Source organism: Apteryx rowi, unplaced genomic scaffold (genome assembly GCF_003343035.1).
Source record: "Apteryx rowi isolate R43461 unplaced genomic scaffold, aptRow1 scaffold_172, whole genome shotgun sequence".
NCBI classification, from domain to species: domain Eukaryota; kingdom Metazoa; phylum Chordata; class Aves; order Apterygiformes; family Apterygidae; genus Apteryx; species Apteryx rowi.
Window position 1 is genome coordinate 619,015 of NW_020447997.1, and position 17,563 is coordinate 636,577.

The window sequence follows — 17,563 nt, forward strand, 5'->3', positions numbered from 1 at the left end:
CCATCTGCATATCAGCTCTTTCCAAATGAAACTAATAAAAGAGGCTAATCTGAAAGATGAAGTGTGAAACTTCATGCTACAGTTACACATTCTTAATCTAGTTTCAATTAATTCACACTTTACCTAACTAGAAACAGTTCTCTGCTGTACACTAAACATTTTGCCTGATGAGACCAAAAATAAATCTTTGGTGAAAAGGTTTTCTTTTTCTTCAGCAAGTAGATAAAAACTGTTCAAAAATATTTTATTTAATACTGTATCGTTGATCAACTACATGCTGAAGAAAAAAAATACACTTGAAAGTCTTTGGAGATACCTGCTGGTATTACTAGAACTTTCTTTAAAGGCTTTGCAACAACAAGGTAGTTAAAAATTGTAGAAGAATACAACTCATCTATGCAATCAACTACTACAATCAGTAGAAGCCCTATTGTTTTTGGTTAGTAACTACTTATACAATAAAACGTGTTCAGCTCTTCAAACCTATAGTTTTTAACTAGTTCAATCATTTTTGGAAAATATGCAGCTTTCTTCTCTTCTACAGAAAATTCTTTGGTACAAGATTATTTTTAAAGCCTCTGAATCAACACTAGTATGAAAAGGTGGACATGGACTGTCTGGTTTAGAACTAGCAAACAGTTACAAGCTGAAGATCTACAGTAACTACAGGCCAATTCATCAAAATAAAACAGACAAAACAGTAAGGCTTATTGATGACTTCTGGCCATCTTTTGATACGTAAGGAACAATACAAAAGTCAACCTGCCTACCTTAAGGGTGACATCTTGGCCCCAGTTAAGTCAGTGGGAGTCCTGACAGACTTAAATAGAGCCAGGAGTTCCTATGGTTGCTTTGTCACAACATCACACTTTAAACTTTCTTTTTATTTTTTAATTTTGTCTTTTTTTTTTTTTTAAGTAAAATGAGGAAAGAGGAGGAGGTGAGAACAGGACTGTATATGGATATGGGCTAGTTTATAACATTGGATGAATCCAACCTCCCCTTTCTCTCCTATTAAAAAACAAAACAAGATACCCTGTCAGTTTGCTCCACGTTTCAGTGAGGCAGCTCAAAAGTAACAAACTGTTCCCTGAGTACAGGAAAAAAAATAAAAGAAAAAACACTAGAATAACTTTTAAAGGAGGTAGTATAAAACAGGAATTGTATGGGTTCAAGGCAGTAGCAGTACTCACCTCCTTCAACAGACTCTTCAACTAAAGCTCTGGCTTTTTATTTCTCATGGTGGACTAATCAGAGTTTTAGATTGGCATGTGGGTAAAGTCACTCCCTGAGCTAAAATTCCTGGCTAAGAGCATAGTAGGCAAAGGCAAGGAGCAGCGCTGCATCCTAACAACAGCTCCGAGATATACTGCAGCGCTAGCAGTACCTGCAACTCATGGCTGGGTAAAAATGGACTATAGACTTGTGACACAGTTCACTTGATAACATCTAAGAAGCATTTAAGGCATCTTTCTGTACTCCAAAGCAACTTTATGAATACTAAAAAGGCATAAGGCAAATCAGTAATTTCACAATCTATAACACAAGGCACCGTTGCTGAGAAGTACTGAGATACTGGAATACTCAGCATTACTATCTATTCCATGACTCTCAGGCAGAGACAAACTGGCTGGAAATGCTAAATACTTCTTTGTTTTGCCATGCTTTTTAGCATTAACTGTCAACAGAGGCAATGTTTTGTCATTTTGGGGAACCCAACATGCCCCAGAGCCCTAAAAATTTAGCATATACCCTGTCAGCAGTTGCTGGCACAAGTTTTGGGGGGAAGGCACTGTCCTAGGCTTACTGGGGCTACAAGAAACCAAGAGGTACAAAAGATTTGATGTGGCTGTATACATGAAAGCACCAACTCCAGTTTTGCCAGTTTTTAACTTCGAGTCAGCCACATTGAATCAATATATTTTATACTCTGAGGTTTCCTTCTTTTTAAAGACAGAGCTTCAGCTAAACAATCTTGTCCATCTACCTATACAACTCCCTGATCACTGAGTGCGCACATGCGCACGCACACACACACACACACACCTATGCATTCTACACGCAACCAAAAAAAAGAAACTCAAAATAAAACAACACTACTAGGAAGTATCATCAGTTCCATAGCTGAGACCAACTAGAACACAAATGAGGTAAAGCAGTTGTCATTCAGAGTTCACCTCTCGGCAAACTGAGGTAGATAGTCAGCAAAAAGGCCAACAGCCTTCCCTTTGCTCCAGTGATACATTTTTAACTCTAGTCAGAAATCTTCACTGTCCTTTCGCATTTGTTGACTACTGAACATTCAAAATGAGTGAGTTTTAATAACAAAAAAAGAAAAAGAAAAACATTCAACAGAAATATGGGATCACCTGCTAGGTTAGTCAGGCTTTCCACAAAAAACTTTGGCTTCCTGTTCATTGTCCTTCGAACAGACATATACTGTGAGGATGTCTGGCATGGCCCTAAGGATGTCAGTTGTGCACTGCAGACTGTATCTGAAGAGATGAGGTAGGAGTCTGGTCAGTAGCGAATGGCAGAGGACACTCTTTGCAGTTACTTAAGGCAGGGTTCATCATGTTCATACCTAAGTCACTGCCTACAAAAGGGCTGGTGGTGGGAGGGGTGTCACTTGTCACAGTGGAGAGGTGTATCTCATCGTTGGATTCATGAGAGAATCTCCCAGAGTCTCCAGTCTCGTGGCTTCCTTCACTGTTGGCCGAATGCTCCGTATCGGCGACAACACTGAAAGGCACTTGGAAATTCGACTGCTGGCCGGGGGAGCTGGGGGAGTCATCCTCACTGATCAGCACAGTGGTACCTGGCTGATACAGACACACTGCCTGGACAAATCTTCTCTGAGGCTGCATAAAAAGTAGGGAGAAAAAGGTTGTTCAGTCTCTGTAAAGCTGAGCCATCATTTGAGTTTTTACTGCACTTCCTATCCTATATTCTGCCAGAGTGCCTACAACAGCATTGGCTTGGAACAACAATCTGGGCTTTCCTACAGGAGGATAAAAAGAATCAATCTCAAGTCTTGCTCATACTTTTCTCTTTCATACTAGACAAAATAATCCCTTCCAGCCAAGCATGGCTAACCAAGAATGACTTCACTGGAGAGACCTGTCTGATATTTTACAAACACACTTGGTAGAGCTCTCTCCCATCTTCTCATGCATATTCTTTAAGCATTACTCCTTGGATGGTAGCAAATATTTTGTTCAGAGAAGCATTGGAAGTATGCAGCTGCTCCTGCAAATATTTTGAAATATGAATTCACAACATGGATATTAAGACTTCCTATTCCTTAAATATACAAGAGCACAATACAAGTTACAATTCAGTAAACATAAGTTAGATGCCTTGTGGGTGTGAATTTGCATGACAATGTTCAGGATTTGGTTTAACACTTCATTTTTAAACTGCTATATTTTTCATGCAAATAGCAGGTGCAGCCAGAGCAACAGTTTCAGAAGCCAGCCAGCTCTCGCTCAGATTTCAAAATCCTTCAATAGTTTGGGTAAATCATTTAATTTCCCTCTTTTGGTTTCTCTTCAACAAACTTAAGGTTATAGTTGTCACAGTAGCAGGGGAGTCTTCATGTGTTTCTGTTTAATTTGTATTTAGAAATACATGTTTAACCCATATGTATATTAAGTCCCTGCAGTTGTATACAGGAATCCTTTGGCTCACTGATAGAGCACAGGCAATCAGCTAACTGCGAAAAGCTACAATACCTGACAACTTGGGGCAGAAAATGAAAAACTTCTCCACGTGATTTTGCTAGAAGATAGAACAACATCAACCTTAACACAACTGAAACTATCCCATTAAAGTTTAGGTGACTAATTATGCTTCTCAATAAACAGAAATCTAAGTATCCTTCTTTGCAAACACAGGATACTAGAGTAAACTCTGCCCGTTAGACCAATTACCTCCTCTGTTTTTGCCTTCTTAGTATCTTGGAAGAACAGCCACCTTTTCTTGCAGCTGGCCTTTGTGACAGGCCCATAGCTGTTGATAATCAGATCAGATCCTCCCTACAATAGAGAAAGACAGAGCAGTTTGTTTTAACAAACTAAATTTCTAAGATATATGAAAATATTTTCTTATTCCTACCCATCAGCTCCAAACTGAAAAGAGAGACAAGTGAAGTCTTAGTGCTCAGTCAGTTTTTGTGGTCTAGTATTCATACTCACCTAGTATCCATCTACTGCTCAAGACAATTAAAAGACTGGATCCATTTAACTTGGCAAACCCACAGGCCAGACACAATGGGTATAGCACTGCAAACATACCGCAAAATATTCCCTCCACCACTGCTCTCACTCTACTATTTTGAATGTGACCATTCACAGACACACTGTTTGTGTCTGCACTGGAGTTCTTTTCCACAGTTTTCCAGCTCTTGCAAATACCCCTAGGGAACAGCTCCCTTTGAGTTTGCAATGCATACAAAACATGCCTCAAATCAGTAGGTCTGCATGCAGAAGTAGGGCAGACTTGTGTTTTTATCAGACTGGACACTTGGACTGTAAGATTCTACAGAAGGGGACTACAGATCCACTGATATATCCTGCCATCTAGATTATATTACAATTTGACCAAATATGAGTTTATAAAGTATAACATTATCTTACTAATAAAAATACAGAAAAGATAATGGTATTTTCTTTCATACCTGTTTAGTGTCATACCTGACTAGACTGAACGGACACTAACTGGAGTAGGTGCTGAAAAGGACTCTCTCACCTATTTCCTGGTCTTAGAATAGAAAATCTTTGGACCAGCAGGGACCTCCTAAGAGCCCTGAGCCTACGGAGTGTTTATCCTTTGACACTGTGCCAGAGGTGAACTTGGCAATCTGCAGAGTGCAGTGTAAGACAAATGTATTAAAGCACATCTCTGGTTGAACTTTAAAATGAGTCTTGAAAATTTGACAGTTGGGTTGCCATACTTGTGCCTGTCCCATTAATAAAGCTGCCGTTAATTTGTAGTTTACATATTTTAATTTTGGTAAGGACTCAGATGTAATAGCAATGAATTCTAAAGAAAGATCTCTGTTTTGAGACTGAATAAAGCTCACAGTACCTTAGCATCGATGAAGCTGTTTCCCACTATCATTGGCAATAAGGATTCTTCATTCTCTGCAATTCCTTCAATACTCTTCCCCACCTCATTAGCACTGGCTAATGAGATGCTGGTATGTGACAGCTGGTCAGTGTTTTGCTGCACAGGTTTAGGAGCAGATGTTTTCCTGCACAATGTTAAGCAGGAATAAAATTGACCCATAGGAAAAAATTGCATAAAATCAAAGCTAAAACTTCAAGGCTATTATTAATCTAGTAATATTGGTATATTCTTGACATTTACATTTTACTGTATGATAGTGCTAACTCTCTTGGAATTTAAATGCCATTGCTTGTGAAAAAAATAACATCTGCTTTCAGTTAATCATACAGACTAGGCTACAAGCTTATGAGCAGACAGGAATTCTCATGATTAGTAATAATACCTGGAAGAAGTAGCCAATAATGACATTAAAGCCTTTCTACCATGCTACACAGAGACCATCTCCCAGTCCACACTTTCTCCTGCATGTGTGCTACAAAGCCCTTGTTATTAAAATAGTCTTTCAGGCACTTTTATTTTATTTTTCTCACGTAACATATATTTGTTCTGATCCCCAAATTATGGGCAAAGTCACTGGACCAGTTTATGCTCCATAGCAGCTAATGACAAGGGAGAGAGAGAGTGGAGTGCATCAGTGCAAAGGAACTGCATCATGGAACTGCTTCATGTCAGACTTCCCCCAGACTTCTCCTTGACTGGAGAAAGCTCTTCTCCAGCAACACCAAAGGGTTAACACCTTGCAAGCCATGACTGGACAAGCTGTAGGGTTATGCAGGAAAAAACAGATGATGGAAAGAAGCATGTTTATCTGACTTGAAAGGGTTTTTATTTGGAAGCATGCCTCATATTTAGTTGTCAAAGCACCACTGACTCCCGCTGTTGCTTCTTCCTTCTTTTCATTGTAGAGGGAGCTAAGATGGAATAGGAAGAATCAAAAATGCCTGGGGCTTTGTTACCATTTCTGATAAGAATAGGTGAAGAAACAGAGTGCTTCAAAGAACTTAGCACTTTTGGAGGAGAAGGCATGTCCCAAGTGACTCGTGCTCATACAGAAGCAGAACTTCGAAAAAGAGGTCACTTTTCAAGAACAGAAGCATACCTGGCTTTACTGCGATAAATTAAGATCAGGATGCAGATAAGGATGCAGGTCAAGGCTATGCACACTCCGACAACAATGCCAGTCATTGATTTCTGGTCCAGATGGTAATAGTCAGAATAAGCTATAGCAAAAAAGAACATGGAAAGGCTCAGTAAATAAGAATAGTTACCCCCTGCTCCCTATCAGGAAATGAATGGGGTTACAGTCACAACCACACAGACAAATGCTTCCTTTTAATGCGATTTCCAGACCTTCTCTGTCATACATTTTGACAATTTTGAAAATAAAACTTGTAGCACAGACAGAGGAGTGTATGCAGGCATGGTGTGGGAGGGGAAGAAGGGACTGCCCCACACCACGGACTCTTTGTAGGTCACTACAGCATGCATCAGCAGAGCTCTCCCCAGCCCCATCCTCGGGGGRTGCTACTAGAGAAAAAAGGGAAAAGGCTTGGAGAATTCCAGACACTGTCCCCTAGGAGGGTTCAGTTGTTTTTATGCTTTGACTTCTTATGTCTGTTGATCTAATCCTGAGGGCCTTACTTTGTTTGCTTAGCCAGACCTAAAATACCACTGAATTTCAGGAAGGAAGAGAACCTGAGTAAGAAAAATCCCTGTGTTTTACTCACAATTCAGTGTGTAGCACCTAGAAAAGGCTAAAAGGGTAATATACTTGAATAATTACTAGCTATTCTGTCCCCAAACAGCTTTAAAATCAGTGAGAAGTCACCCAGATAAATCCCATTCTGTGACAGACAAAGGCAATTTGTTATTCCATTCTTACACGGAGAAACCACTGAAGTTATCTAAATTTACTCAAAGTAACACACAGTTTTCTCCAGCAAGCTGCAGGTGGGCTGACTTCTTCAGTGAAAACATATGCTGGTAAATCACAGACTGACAGGTCGGCTTGGGCTGCTTCAGGAACCAGCAAATTTCTGCAGTCCTATCTGAGATGCCATCTCATCTCTGCTGTGCTGTCTGGTTCTAACTGACCAAGTGATACTACTATCTCAAGTCAAATAGGGGACCTACTATAGCAAATACCTTAGCAGAGTGACTGCAAAGTTGGCATTGATGTAAGATTCAAAATAGTTAAATTTTCTCATTATAAAGGCAAATTTCAAACTTCTGAGCAAAAGAATTAAACCAGTGTTGAATTGTCCTGAGACATAAAATTCTAAAATGGCTTCATTTAGGAAAAAGCACTACACTGTTAGGACTGCCTCACATAAACAGAATGGTTTGTCCAGGAAACAGTTACAAGATAAAACCAACAGGGACCTTTTTTTCTGGTACTTGTGACAACAGTAACCAAAACATCGCTACTGACTTGTGGAATCTCCTGAATCCAAGCGTTTAGGCCTCTGATTAGACTCTGATGTCTCCTTTGGCAGGACAGCAAGTTCCACCGCATTTGAGAAGGGTCCTTCTCCCACTTCGTTGGAGGCTGCTATTTTGACCAAGTAGACATTTCCTGCTACAAGGTTTTCCAGCAAAGCCATGGTCATCGCTCCTATGAAAAGATTTAATAAGCAGTCCCAGTTAGACAAACTCTGTGGGAACAGACTGAGATTTAGATACTGGGACCCACACKTCCTTTCCAGTGCCACCTCCAAATCTTGTTTGAAGACTGTGATCAATTTTACATGTTCTAACCTGCCTCTGCAGGGTTAGCTGAGAATGGCTGCTTGTCCCTAGGGGGTCTTCCCTCTCCGTACTTCTTGAACACAGCACAGTATAAAGAGGTACCAGTATGGTGTAAAACCAAGTGTTTGCTACAGTGCACAGCAACCTCACCCTAAATCTAGCCCTAGCTGCATTTCAGTGCGACAGTGTTAACGTTGTGATCATATGTGCGAGGAGGTGTCCCAGGAGTTAATTAGACTTTCAGGCACAGAAAGCAGAATGTTAGATCACTCATATATTAATCTATGTGCCTCCTAAATCCTCTTCCGCAATCATACTGTACCATGAATGTGAATAGAAATTGTCATAACAAAATAATTATAGTTTAGTTTATCAAATTTCAGGTCTATTTGGTAAAATGAACAGGACAGATTTGTAAAAGTACATTATACTGCACTTTCAAAATAAAATTAAACTCTATTTAGACCTGTGTAGGCTTGCTTGATTACTGTGCATCTAAGCAGTGCTACTAAAAATATTATGGAAAATGTCTTTCTCACATGCTAAGGATTCATTTCCTTAAGTCCCTGAAGGCAAGAGAAACAGATTAAGAACATAAATAGGATTCACTCACACTGTCCTTACACAGGCAAAACTCCTATAAAAGTCAATGAGAGTTTTGCCTGTCCAGGGACTGCAGATTGCTGCTTAAAATTCCAATTGCCTTCTAAAACGCCTGTTTCTTCCTGCTATAGAAATATACTATTTTCTTTCTGAAATAGTTGCAGTTATAGGACCAAATCTATCCCCTATTCTCTTTCACATATTCTATTCACTTTCTCAGATTTAAGTCTAACAGGCTTTCAAATCATTTTCAGAAGCCAGACTTTACAGCATCATGGGAGCATATAAAATATAAGGTTGTTTTGTTGACAGAAAAGATTATACATTTGGCAAAAGGGAAGCTACTTCAAAAGCTATTTCAGCTCTTCCATAAAAAACACCCATTAGCTGAAAGCATTTGAAGTAAAATGTGAGGTATCTGTAACCAAAGGAGCTGTAATATTTAGCACCAGCAAGGGCGAAAGGTCACGTTTCAATATTAGAGGCTCTTCCCCACCAGCTCCTTTCAAATCTGCTCCATTGCTACTGCAAGTAAGCGCTTTGTACTGATTTACTGCACACCAAGTGTGTAAAGGCTGTAACTCCTGATCCACTTGAAGGGAGCTAGCGAAAAGGGGGAGGTGGATGGAAGATAACTCACATCACAAATCAGCAACAAATTGCAGTTACAGTTTAAATTCCACCATGGCTAACACAGGCTCAGTCACATTAGAGGGTTTTGTTTTTTAAGTTGGTGGATTGGTAGAAATCTCAATATATAATCTAAAGCCTAAGCTAGGATTTTTTTAGGTGGTTGTTTTTTTTTTCTTGGTTTTGGGGGTCTTTATAAGTACAGGGGAGGAATGGGGTTAAGATTTCAGAAATATTCTGCAGGACAAGTTTAATGTCAAGATAAAGCAATGCCATTTATCACATAGAGTTAATTGATCTTGTCAGAATAAATGCATTAAAACAAACAAAAAAACCCAAATCTTACTCCTGTCTCAAATTAGCTATGAAAGGACTGTCACAGGTCTATTACAGTATTTGCCCAATCCTCCCTCTACACTCATTTTCTTTCACGAGCATTTTACCTTTACTTTAACTAAGAGCACCACTGATTGTTCTAACGTGTCAAGGTGCCTAAATTCCACGCCATGCCTCAATCCCTAATATATCTGTCAAAATACAAAATTAGTGACTCTAAAGTTGATAGACTTAGTAATACACTGAGATTTATAGCTCTCCACTTGCCCATTCCCTCCAACACTTTCAGTAAGGGAACACATGAAAATGTTTATTGTTATTGCCATCCCCTCATTTGAAATACCTCTGGTAAAGTATTATTTGAGATGCTGTTCAGAGTTTCACAGTCACGGCTAAGCTGAAGTATATACCTGAAACAACAATTCAACCACTGCGCTGCGTACAACAAATACAGCATATCTTTGCTAAAATGACAGTATTTATTCTTCAAATACAAGCTCTCTGTGAATTTAAAATTAAATCTGCTCTATTTTTAGTGCATAAAAGTTAATATTAAATAGGTCCTTTAATATGACAACTTGACATTAGGTCACTTTTTACTTGAATAATTTTAGTAGGGCAATACCATGAGCTCAATCTTCCCCTTGTAGTTAGAGCTCACTGACTTTTCAGAGACTAGTTAATTTTCATAAATTTTGCCAAAGCTATCAGTAATTTTGCTGTTATTCTTTACAGCTGACAATTACTACTTGAGCAGAGCCAGACAAACAATATTCTACTCCAGCCAAGACGACGAGGAACTGCCACCTTTCAAAATGGCCGTGGGGCCTCATGTTCTCCTTAAGAGCCACATAAGGGACAACCACCATCTTTGGACTAAAACAGTTCACTCTCACTGATAGCAAGGAGAATTTTCCTCTGTGAGTGCGCTTTGAAAATCAGTAAGTTTTACGTATTTTCTATAAAGAAAATTTAAAGCATCACTCTCTGCTGACAAGTAAGCTTTCAGTCATGAAACAGCAAAAACCCAACAAAATTGTAATTCTTTCTAGGCAATTCTCCTAAGAAACTACTCAGTACATGATTTTACTCTGTAACGCTGAGTTCCCCTCTCTGGTTTAACACATTAATAGAGTATTATTTATTCTGTACTGCTTCTGTGTATTTTGAATAAGAGTAAATGCCTTTTTATTTTTTTTCTGGCTATAATAGAAATCTGTTCTTGATGAAGCTCTTCAACTTGTAGCTTTATTCTAGAAAGTGCCTATAAAAATTTGGACTATGTCTATATCTAATCAAAAAGATGTGACTGCAGTTCACATGAGCATACCCGAGTTACTGTTAGATTAGCTAGCTAGGGTTCAGCTGCGGAACAGAGTCAGGGAACGAAATTGAATTTGCAGAGCTATTTACTGGGAGCGGGGGAAAGTTCATTAAGCAAACTGAGCTAACTAGATTGGCTGTGATTGAAAGAAACATATAAACCCACACAGTCATATTTATAAATTTATTTCTGGGGAGCAAGGCATCTCAGAGACTTCAGATCTGAAGAGTGCATTTACAAAATGAAACCGCCACAATCATTGTTACAACAGAACTAACATGGATGTAATTGGATTTATGAGACATTTTAGTTCACATGCACCACTGAGCTCCAAAGCAATACAGACAGCTCCTCTCCCCTCACCTTCTGAGTATTAGCCGCTTTTTAATACATTTTCATCACAACCCTGGGAATAATTCCAAACTAATTATAACTTTTATGTGAACATTTATATGATTTTCTTTTTTATTGTAGTCCAAGGGAGCTGAAAGTAACAGAGCATCTTATAAGTAACTTCGTTTGTCCAGCTCGTATGTTTATTTTAGTTTACCTTCTCTGTGCAACACTTGCCATTCCCCAGCAATCCAAGACTTCCTGGATGCATAGAGGATAGTATATCGTGTAACAACTGTTTCAGGACCATCAGGTGGCTTCCAGGAAACCAAAGCAGTATCGTCCTCTATCAAAGTCACCTTCACTCCCACTGGAGGGCCAGATGGTGCTGTGAGAACAGTAACACAATAATATTAGGTTAAACTAATTTATATGCAATTAAATTGCTCAAAAAGAAACTGTTGTGCAGACCCAGTGGCTACTGCTACATCCCAGATAAACAAATATGAACGAACAAACAAACAAACAGATATTGAATGTCTCTCAACATACACTCTCCTGTTAACTCTGGTCTGGTCAATAGCTTAGACTTTGTAAATGTTCATATTTTCATAAATGATGATTTCAATCATTTTCATTTGTAAATGTTCAAATGTTTATAAAAGTTTCATATTTTCCCTTCAACTACAGAGGAAAACAGTTACTGACAAAAAAGAAATCCCATCATATTCCCATTAAAGGGTACGCCCCAAATATTGCAATGCTGAGAATATGGCACTGAAGTTTTTGATTTTCATTGACCAGGCTGACAGAACAGCAAATCAGTAGCTAGGGTAGTAGAAAGGAAGATGCATGTGTAATAGTCTTACAGTTTCTAAAACTTCTGTTTTTATATTTATATTATTATATTATGATATTATTATTTATATTTTTATTTTTATATTTTCATAGTATATGCTTATGAATCACCTGTGCTTCTTTAATACATATTTTAAACTTCTTACTAAAGTTATTTCCATTCAGTTGTTGATAATGGCATAAGGATATCACATTTTATATAAAAACAGTTGCTGATTTTAGGCAGATTTTAAAAATTTCACAGTTCCAGAACATGTGGATTTTCCCAAGAGCATTTTTGTATCTTACACTGAGAACAGCAATATCTATCTCAAAATAAAGTATTTTTCTCTCCCACAGACAGCTTAAAATTAATAAAGCAACAGGTTTTTTAGACCATTGGCTTACAGGACTTCTCTTTTAGAAGCAGCTGTGCCCGTACCTTCTGGAAGAGTAGTATGGTAGACCACTGGACTCCAGGGACTAGAGAGCTGGTCCACATGCAGCCGAACTGCAAATTCATACATGGTTTTTGGCTCAAGATCTTGAACTAACATGTGAGTCTCTGACCTGTGCAGAAGAAGGAATAAAAGAAATTTAACAGCAGGAGTTGACTTGATGATCCCAAACTTGTATGAGGTCCCTTAGTCATGGAGAGTGATTCCCACTGTCAGTTCAACACAAGACAAACCAGTTCAAGCCCAGGCACATAGTAGATCTGCATCGTCTACCTGAAAACATTCATTCATACTCGTGCTAACTCTGGAGCTCTCTGGAAGACACTATGTTTGCTATGTTAACTTAAGCTTAGGTTTTTGGAAAGCTGAGGCATAAGCGAGTCCAAGAATACTACGGTCCAGAGAGCTAAGGTCTCCCAAACTCGGCTCTTTCCATTCATCCATAGGACACTATGTTTTAAGCTGGAGTAACACCAGAACTGCAACTAGACCCACAGCTGAAAAGGTACGTGCTGTTGGCTCTATTGGCTATGCTTGGATCTGCTTTTCGGTTCACAGTACAGACAAAGGCTACGTGTGCAATTCCCCCTTGCACTTACAGCCTCTCTCACCCCATGTTTAGGGGTTTTCCGTAGAATGTGAAAGCTCCCTACTCCTCTTGTAGTCATTCACATTTGGTAATTTATAAATTGTAAAATTGATTAAGTTAATTAAAATACTCACAAAAATCAATTGTAGATGTTCTGCTCTATTTTAACTCTGGGGAAAAATGCTGGTTTCAGATACACCTGGGTGAATTTAGGGCAATAATAGCCAAGCTGAGATTAAATCTCAATTTATAGTGGTGTTACTAAACACAGAACTTGCTTTATTAAATTTCATTTAGTATTTTCATCTTCTATGCTGCAAAGTCAGCCACCAATATTTGCAATAATTTTATCCCATCACAAAAAGTAGTATTCGTTGCTATGCTATTTATTTCCCACCAAAAAATTAACATGGCAGTTGTACTGTGTCTAATCATTAAGTCAGGAGGTATACAGCAGGGGATGTGTTCTTTGAAGAGAAAAACATCAGTATCGGGATGGAGGCTATCTTTTAATGCAGCATTTTTCTTCTTTAGAAGGCTTGAGTAAACCTGAGTATTGAGGGAGCTACACACATATGTATTCCCTCTGCAGCACCATGGCCCCAACCCACAGGCAGTCACAACACAGCAAAGTCTTATATTTCTGGATAATCAGGGTACAGAGCTGAAGGCTAAACTTGAGCAGAATTTCCTCCCTGTCCTACTATTCTGTGGCTCGTGCATCGCTTCTCTGAAGAGCAAGCTGTAGTTCCTCCTCAGCCTCCTCCTGACAGGTCACCGCACACTCAGGAATGTGTCATTCATGCAATGAAACGCTCAACCCTCAAAACTCAGAATTCTTGCTGCCAGTCCTACGATCAGACATTGGACTAAGCCCTATCTTTGCCTATTTTATAGGTAGCTTGTTCTGGCAATTTCTTTTGTTTGATCAAAGAAGAGCTTAAAATTAAATTCAACTTAGAGAGCTAAGAAGCTGTTAAAAATTCAAGAGCTTGTCCAGGGATCCAGTCCAAGGATCACAGTAGAGAACTAAGGGGCTCTAAGAACATATCTTAAAATAACCCAAGAAACAGAACTGGCAGTCATAGGGTGAAACACACAGTCCTTGAAGGCTGATATACATTGTTACAGTAAAAGGCAATTAAAAGATGTCAGGGAAATTGGAAACTGAGGAAGAGGTATCTGGAAATGGGAAGACAAGACTCATCTGTAGCACTGCACTTACGTTTGAAAGTAGAGAACCAGAGAAGCATTCTGCAGCCCCACCGGGTTGCAGCGGATGGTGTAGTTAATGACTTGTGCAGACGTGAAGGCAGGCTTTCCCCAGTGAAGGTAGATAGAAGATGACGTGTTAGCTTTGGCATAGAGGTGGTGAGGGGGGGGTGGCGGCGGTACCATCCGATCACGGACAGCTGTTTAAAACAAAAAAGAAGCATGAATTATTTAATGAACCATATACAGATGCTCACAAGATTAAGAGATAGGTCTGAACCCACAGGTTTAGCTCCAAATCTGCTCCTAACTCAGTAATGCCTGATATTCACATCCAGGAATTTAGTTCAAGTGATCAGAGATCCCTACTAACACCTAATACAGGTTCATGTATTACTTCTGTAGTAGTCCCCTTTGTTTAGTTATAAGAAAATCAGGACTGTAAATAGGAATCAGGGACAGATATATAATACACCACTGATGAGATGATGCAGACAATCCAACAAGGCCAGAAAACGCTGCTTGGTAGCTATCTTGTTTCCTTAGCTGCAGTTCATGAAGACAGCAGACTGCCTCAGAGATGCAGGATATCGAGGATAATATTTATCACAAATACGATCTTTCTCATTCTCTACTTTAAGTTGAAATAATTGATTATTTATAGGTTAAAAACACATAAAAAGAGCTGCTGGGATCCTGAAACAGCTCAGGTCATAGTAAATTCTCTATGCAGCTACAACACTTACAGACACATCCTGGGGTGCTGACTGTTTGGTCTGCCTGATAACCTTCTTCCATACTGTTATATGCCAGCAGCCTTACATGATACTTCCTTCTGGGATCTGCAAAGACAGAAAAGGACTCAAGTCAAAACATACGGCTTTTCAGACTTCCAAAGACAGTCAGATAACTTGATTCCACTGCAAGTTTGATTCAAAACTTGTCTGCTACAACGAGTGGACTGGTGAATGGGCTGTGTGACTGAAAATCTGTCTTTTTTCTAGCCCTGCGAGTTTCCTGAATCTTTCTTCACAGACTGCTCTGGAATTAGTCACATCTCCCAGTCTTGCTTCCAGTGGCCTGAATCAGAATTTTGTAACAGATCTCAGTGGGAACAGGATTAATGTCATGTTTCTATCCATAACAAATTCACATCTTCACAGCTACAGAGCTAGCTTTTTTAGTAGTATTATTCAGCCCATTGAAAGTGCTTTCTGTGAATCTGTAATGAAGGTCTGTGGAAACAAATAGCAGAAGATACGTTCCAGAGAAACCAACATTTATTTCTGAAGAAACAGGCTGGAATGAAGCAGGGTAAAGCTAAGGCGTCAAGACAGCACCCAGTGAAGAAACAGGAAATGTTTCAGTTCCAGCTTCCCAGAGACTGTCCTGTGAAACAACAGTGCTTGTCAATATTGCCTCTGACTTGCAGCTTCCACTTCCAGGCGTTTTCTTGAAAGCCGATTCTGGCATGCTTAGCGGGTCACCGTCCCCAGCTTCAGGGGTCTCCCTGTTCCCCCTTCTCTGGCCATGGTTTGGGTTCCCATATTGCAGTTTGCTGCTGCCCTCGGTTTTGTTAAAAGTCAGTGAAGGGTGCAGCTCTGTGGCCTTGATCTCAGGGAAAAATTAGTGCAGGGAGACGAGTTAGAAAGTGACCTCGAGCTTTCCACAAGCGAGGAGCTGGCAGAGGCAGCAGCAAGTGGCCAGGAGTACAGGCTACCAGGATGGCTGCACGGCCAGAGGCGGCTTGTCTGCAGCCTGCGCCCCGGGATGCTGCTTGCAACAAATCCCTTCCACACAAAGCCAGTTTGCAAGGTGGTGGGGCTGCTATGAGCACGGATAACCTCCTCCGGGTTCCAGCTGAGCTTTATACCTCTGCTGAGGCAGATTTTAGGACACTGTTTCTTCCACTGTCATGGTCACTGAATCTATCTCCTTCCATTAAGATTTTAAGATGGTCTACATAGATATTATAAAATGGTGTTGATCTTGTTTATTTTTTTCCTTGCCCTAAAATATCATAATATTATGCCTTCTCAAAATAAGCTATCTTCTTTCACGTTTTATCTGGGATTTGACACGGCCTCTCTCATGGAATAAACACAAACACAATTCCCTGACATTTCTTAACGCCACCAGGACTCTTGTTTACATCAGAGCGTTAGCTCCCTCTGCAGCCTCCGCACCAGCAGTACCATCCTAAACAGATCGCCAATGCTTCCCTAAAGATGGCATAGTAATTTCCTAATGCACATTCTGTAATAGGTTTTCATGTTTATTTTGAAAAATCTGTGTGTGCTGTAGTTACCCACATAAGCTTTAATGAGAAATCAATGGTAGGTAAAGTTTACATTTAGATTTTATTTTTAAAAGACTATTTTATCAAATCTAAATATAAGTATCCCAAAGGGGCTCTTAAATTTGGATTTAAATATTTCTTTGATGTGTTTAACATTAATGATAGAATAGGCAAGAGAAGGCTATTCCCATTTTTCAAGTAGTTTTTATGCTACAAGTAAACAATATATATAGCAAATTGAAAATAAAAATAGTTTTTTTTTCTTACACTAGGATAAAATTATCACTTCATACGATTGTTTTGAAACTTTTTTCCATTTAACAATATCACCTTAACAGCTTATGAAGTCTGTTGCTTCCCATCAATCACAATCAGAGAAAATAGGGAGATGAACACGAATACATAGAAAAATCTTAAGGGCAAAATAAGAGAAAACATGAAATTTTAATATGGAAAATTTAAACAGTAAGATATTATCTCTAAATCTTTGCAATCTCTTAAAAATCTGTAGAAAACATAACAGACATGTGAAGGGAGGGGGGCTGAGTGGTGCTCTAAAAGCACTGAGCCTGGCCAGAAAGACAAGCAAACCTCACAAGTACCAAGTGATCTGAATACATCAAAATCAAACTATAGTAACTTCCTGAGATGAATTACAGAGTATGTCCCAGAGAAGTAGGAATGTATACTTTCACATGTTCCTACTTAACCTATGTTGGGAACACATATATTTAGCACACAACTCAAATCTTAGAAAACAAAGCCAAAGTTAAAAAGGGAGACCTCCAGGATACCTTTCAAGATCTAGTTAGAAGTATGCTTTGGAGGTGGTTATAGTAATTGATTCTCCCATCCGCTCTTAGAGAAATTTTGAATTCTAGTACTATTTAGCAGACCTTAAAGAGATTCCACATAAACAAGCGGCATCCAACCGACCAAGTGTCACAGTCTATCTTTTTTTTCTTTGCAAGTTCCTGCAGAAGAGACCCCTGCTGCATTTCCGCAAGACACAGGATGACAGACACGACAATTTATCATCCTGCCGAGCACCTTCAAAAACTCCG

The 17,563-nt window shown here is 39.3% G+C and overlaps 1 protein-coding gene across 1 annotated transcript in view; it reads right to left on the reverse strand.

Moving 5' to 3' along the window:
- Nucleotides 1-1,010: 1,010 nt before the first annotated feature.
- Nucleotides 1,011-17,563, reverse strand: part of PRTG (protogenin) — an 84,384-nt gene continuing 67,831 nt past the window's right edge. The window contains exons 11-19 of the mRNA XM_026060909.1: nucleotides 14,947-15,042; nucleotides 14,214-14,400; nucleotides 12,384-12,511; nucleotides 11,322-11,492; nucleotides 7,562-7,744; nucleotides 6,230-6,350; nucleotides 5,089-5,254; nucleotides 3,933-4,037; nucleotides 1,011-2,861 (exon numbers count right to left, since the gene is read on the reverse strand). Of these exons, the coding sequence (XP_025916694.1) occupies nucleotides 2,472-2,861; nucleotides 3,933-4,037; nucleotides 5,089-5,254; nucleotides 6,230-6,350; nucleotides 7,562-7,744; nucleotides 11,322-11,492; nucleotides 12,384-12,511; nucleotides 14,214-14,400; nucleotides 14,947-15,042 (1,547 nt within the window). The 3' untranslated portion in view covers nucleotides 1,011-2,471. The remainder of the gene's footprint in view (nucleotides 2,862-3,932; nucleotides 4,038-5,088; nucleotides 5,255-6,229; nucleotides 6,351-7,561; nucleotides 7,745-11,321; nucleotides 11,493-12,383; nucleotides 12,512-14,213; nucleotides 14,401-14,946; nucleotides 15,043-17,563) is intronic.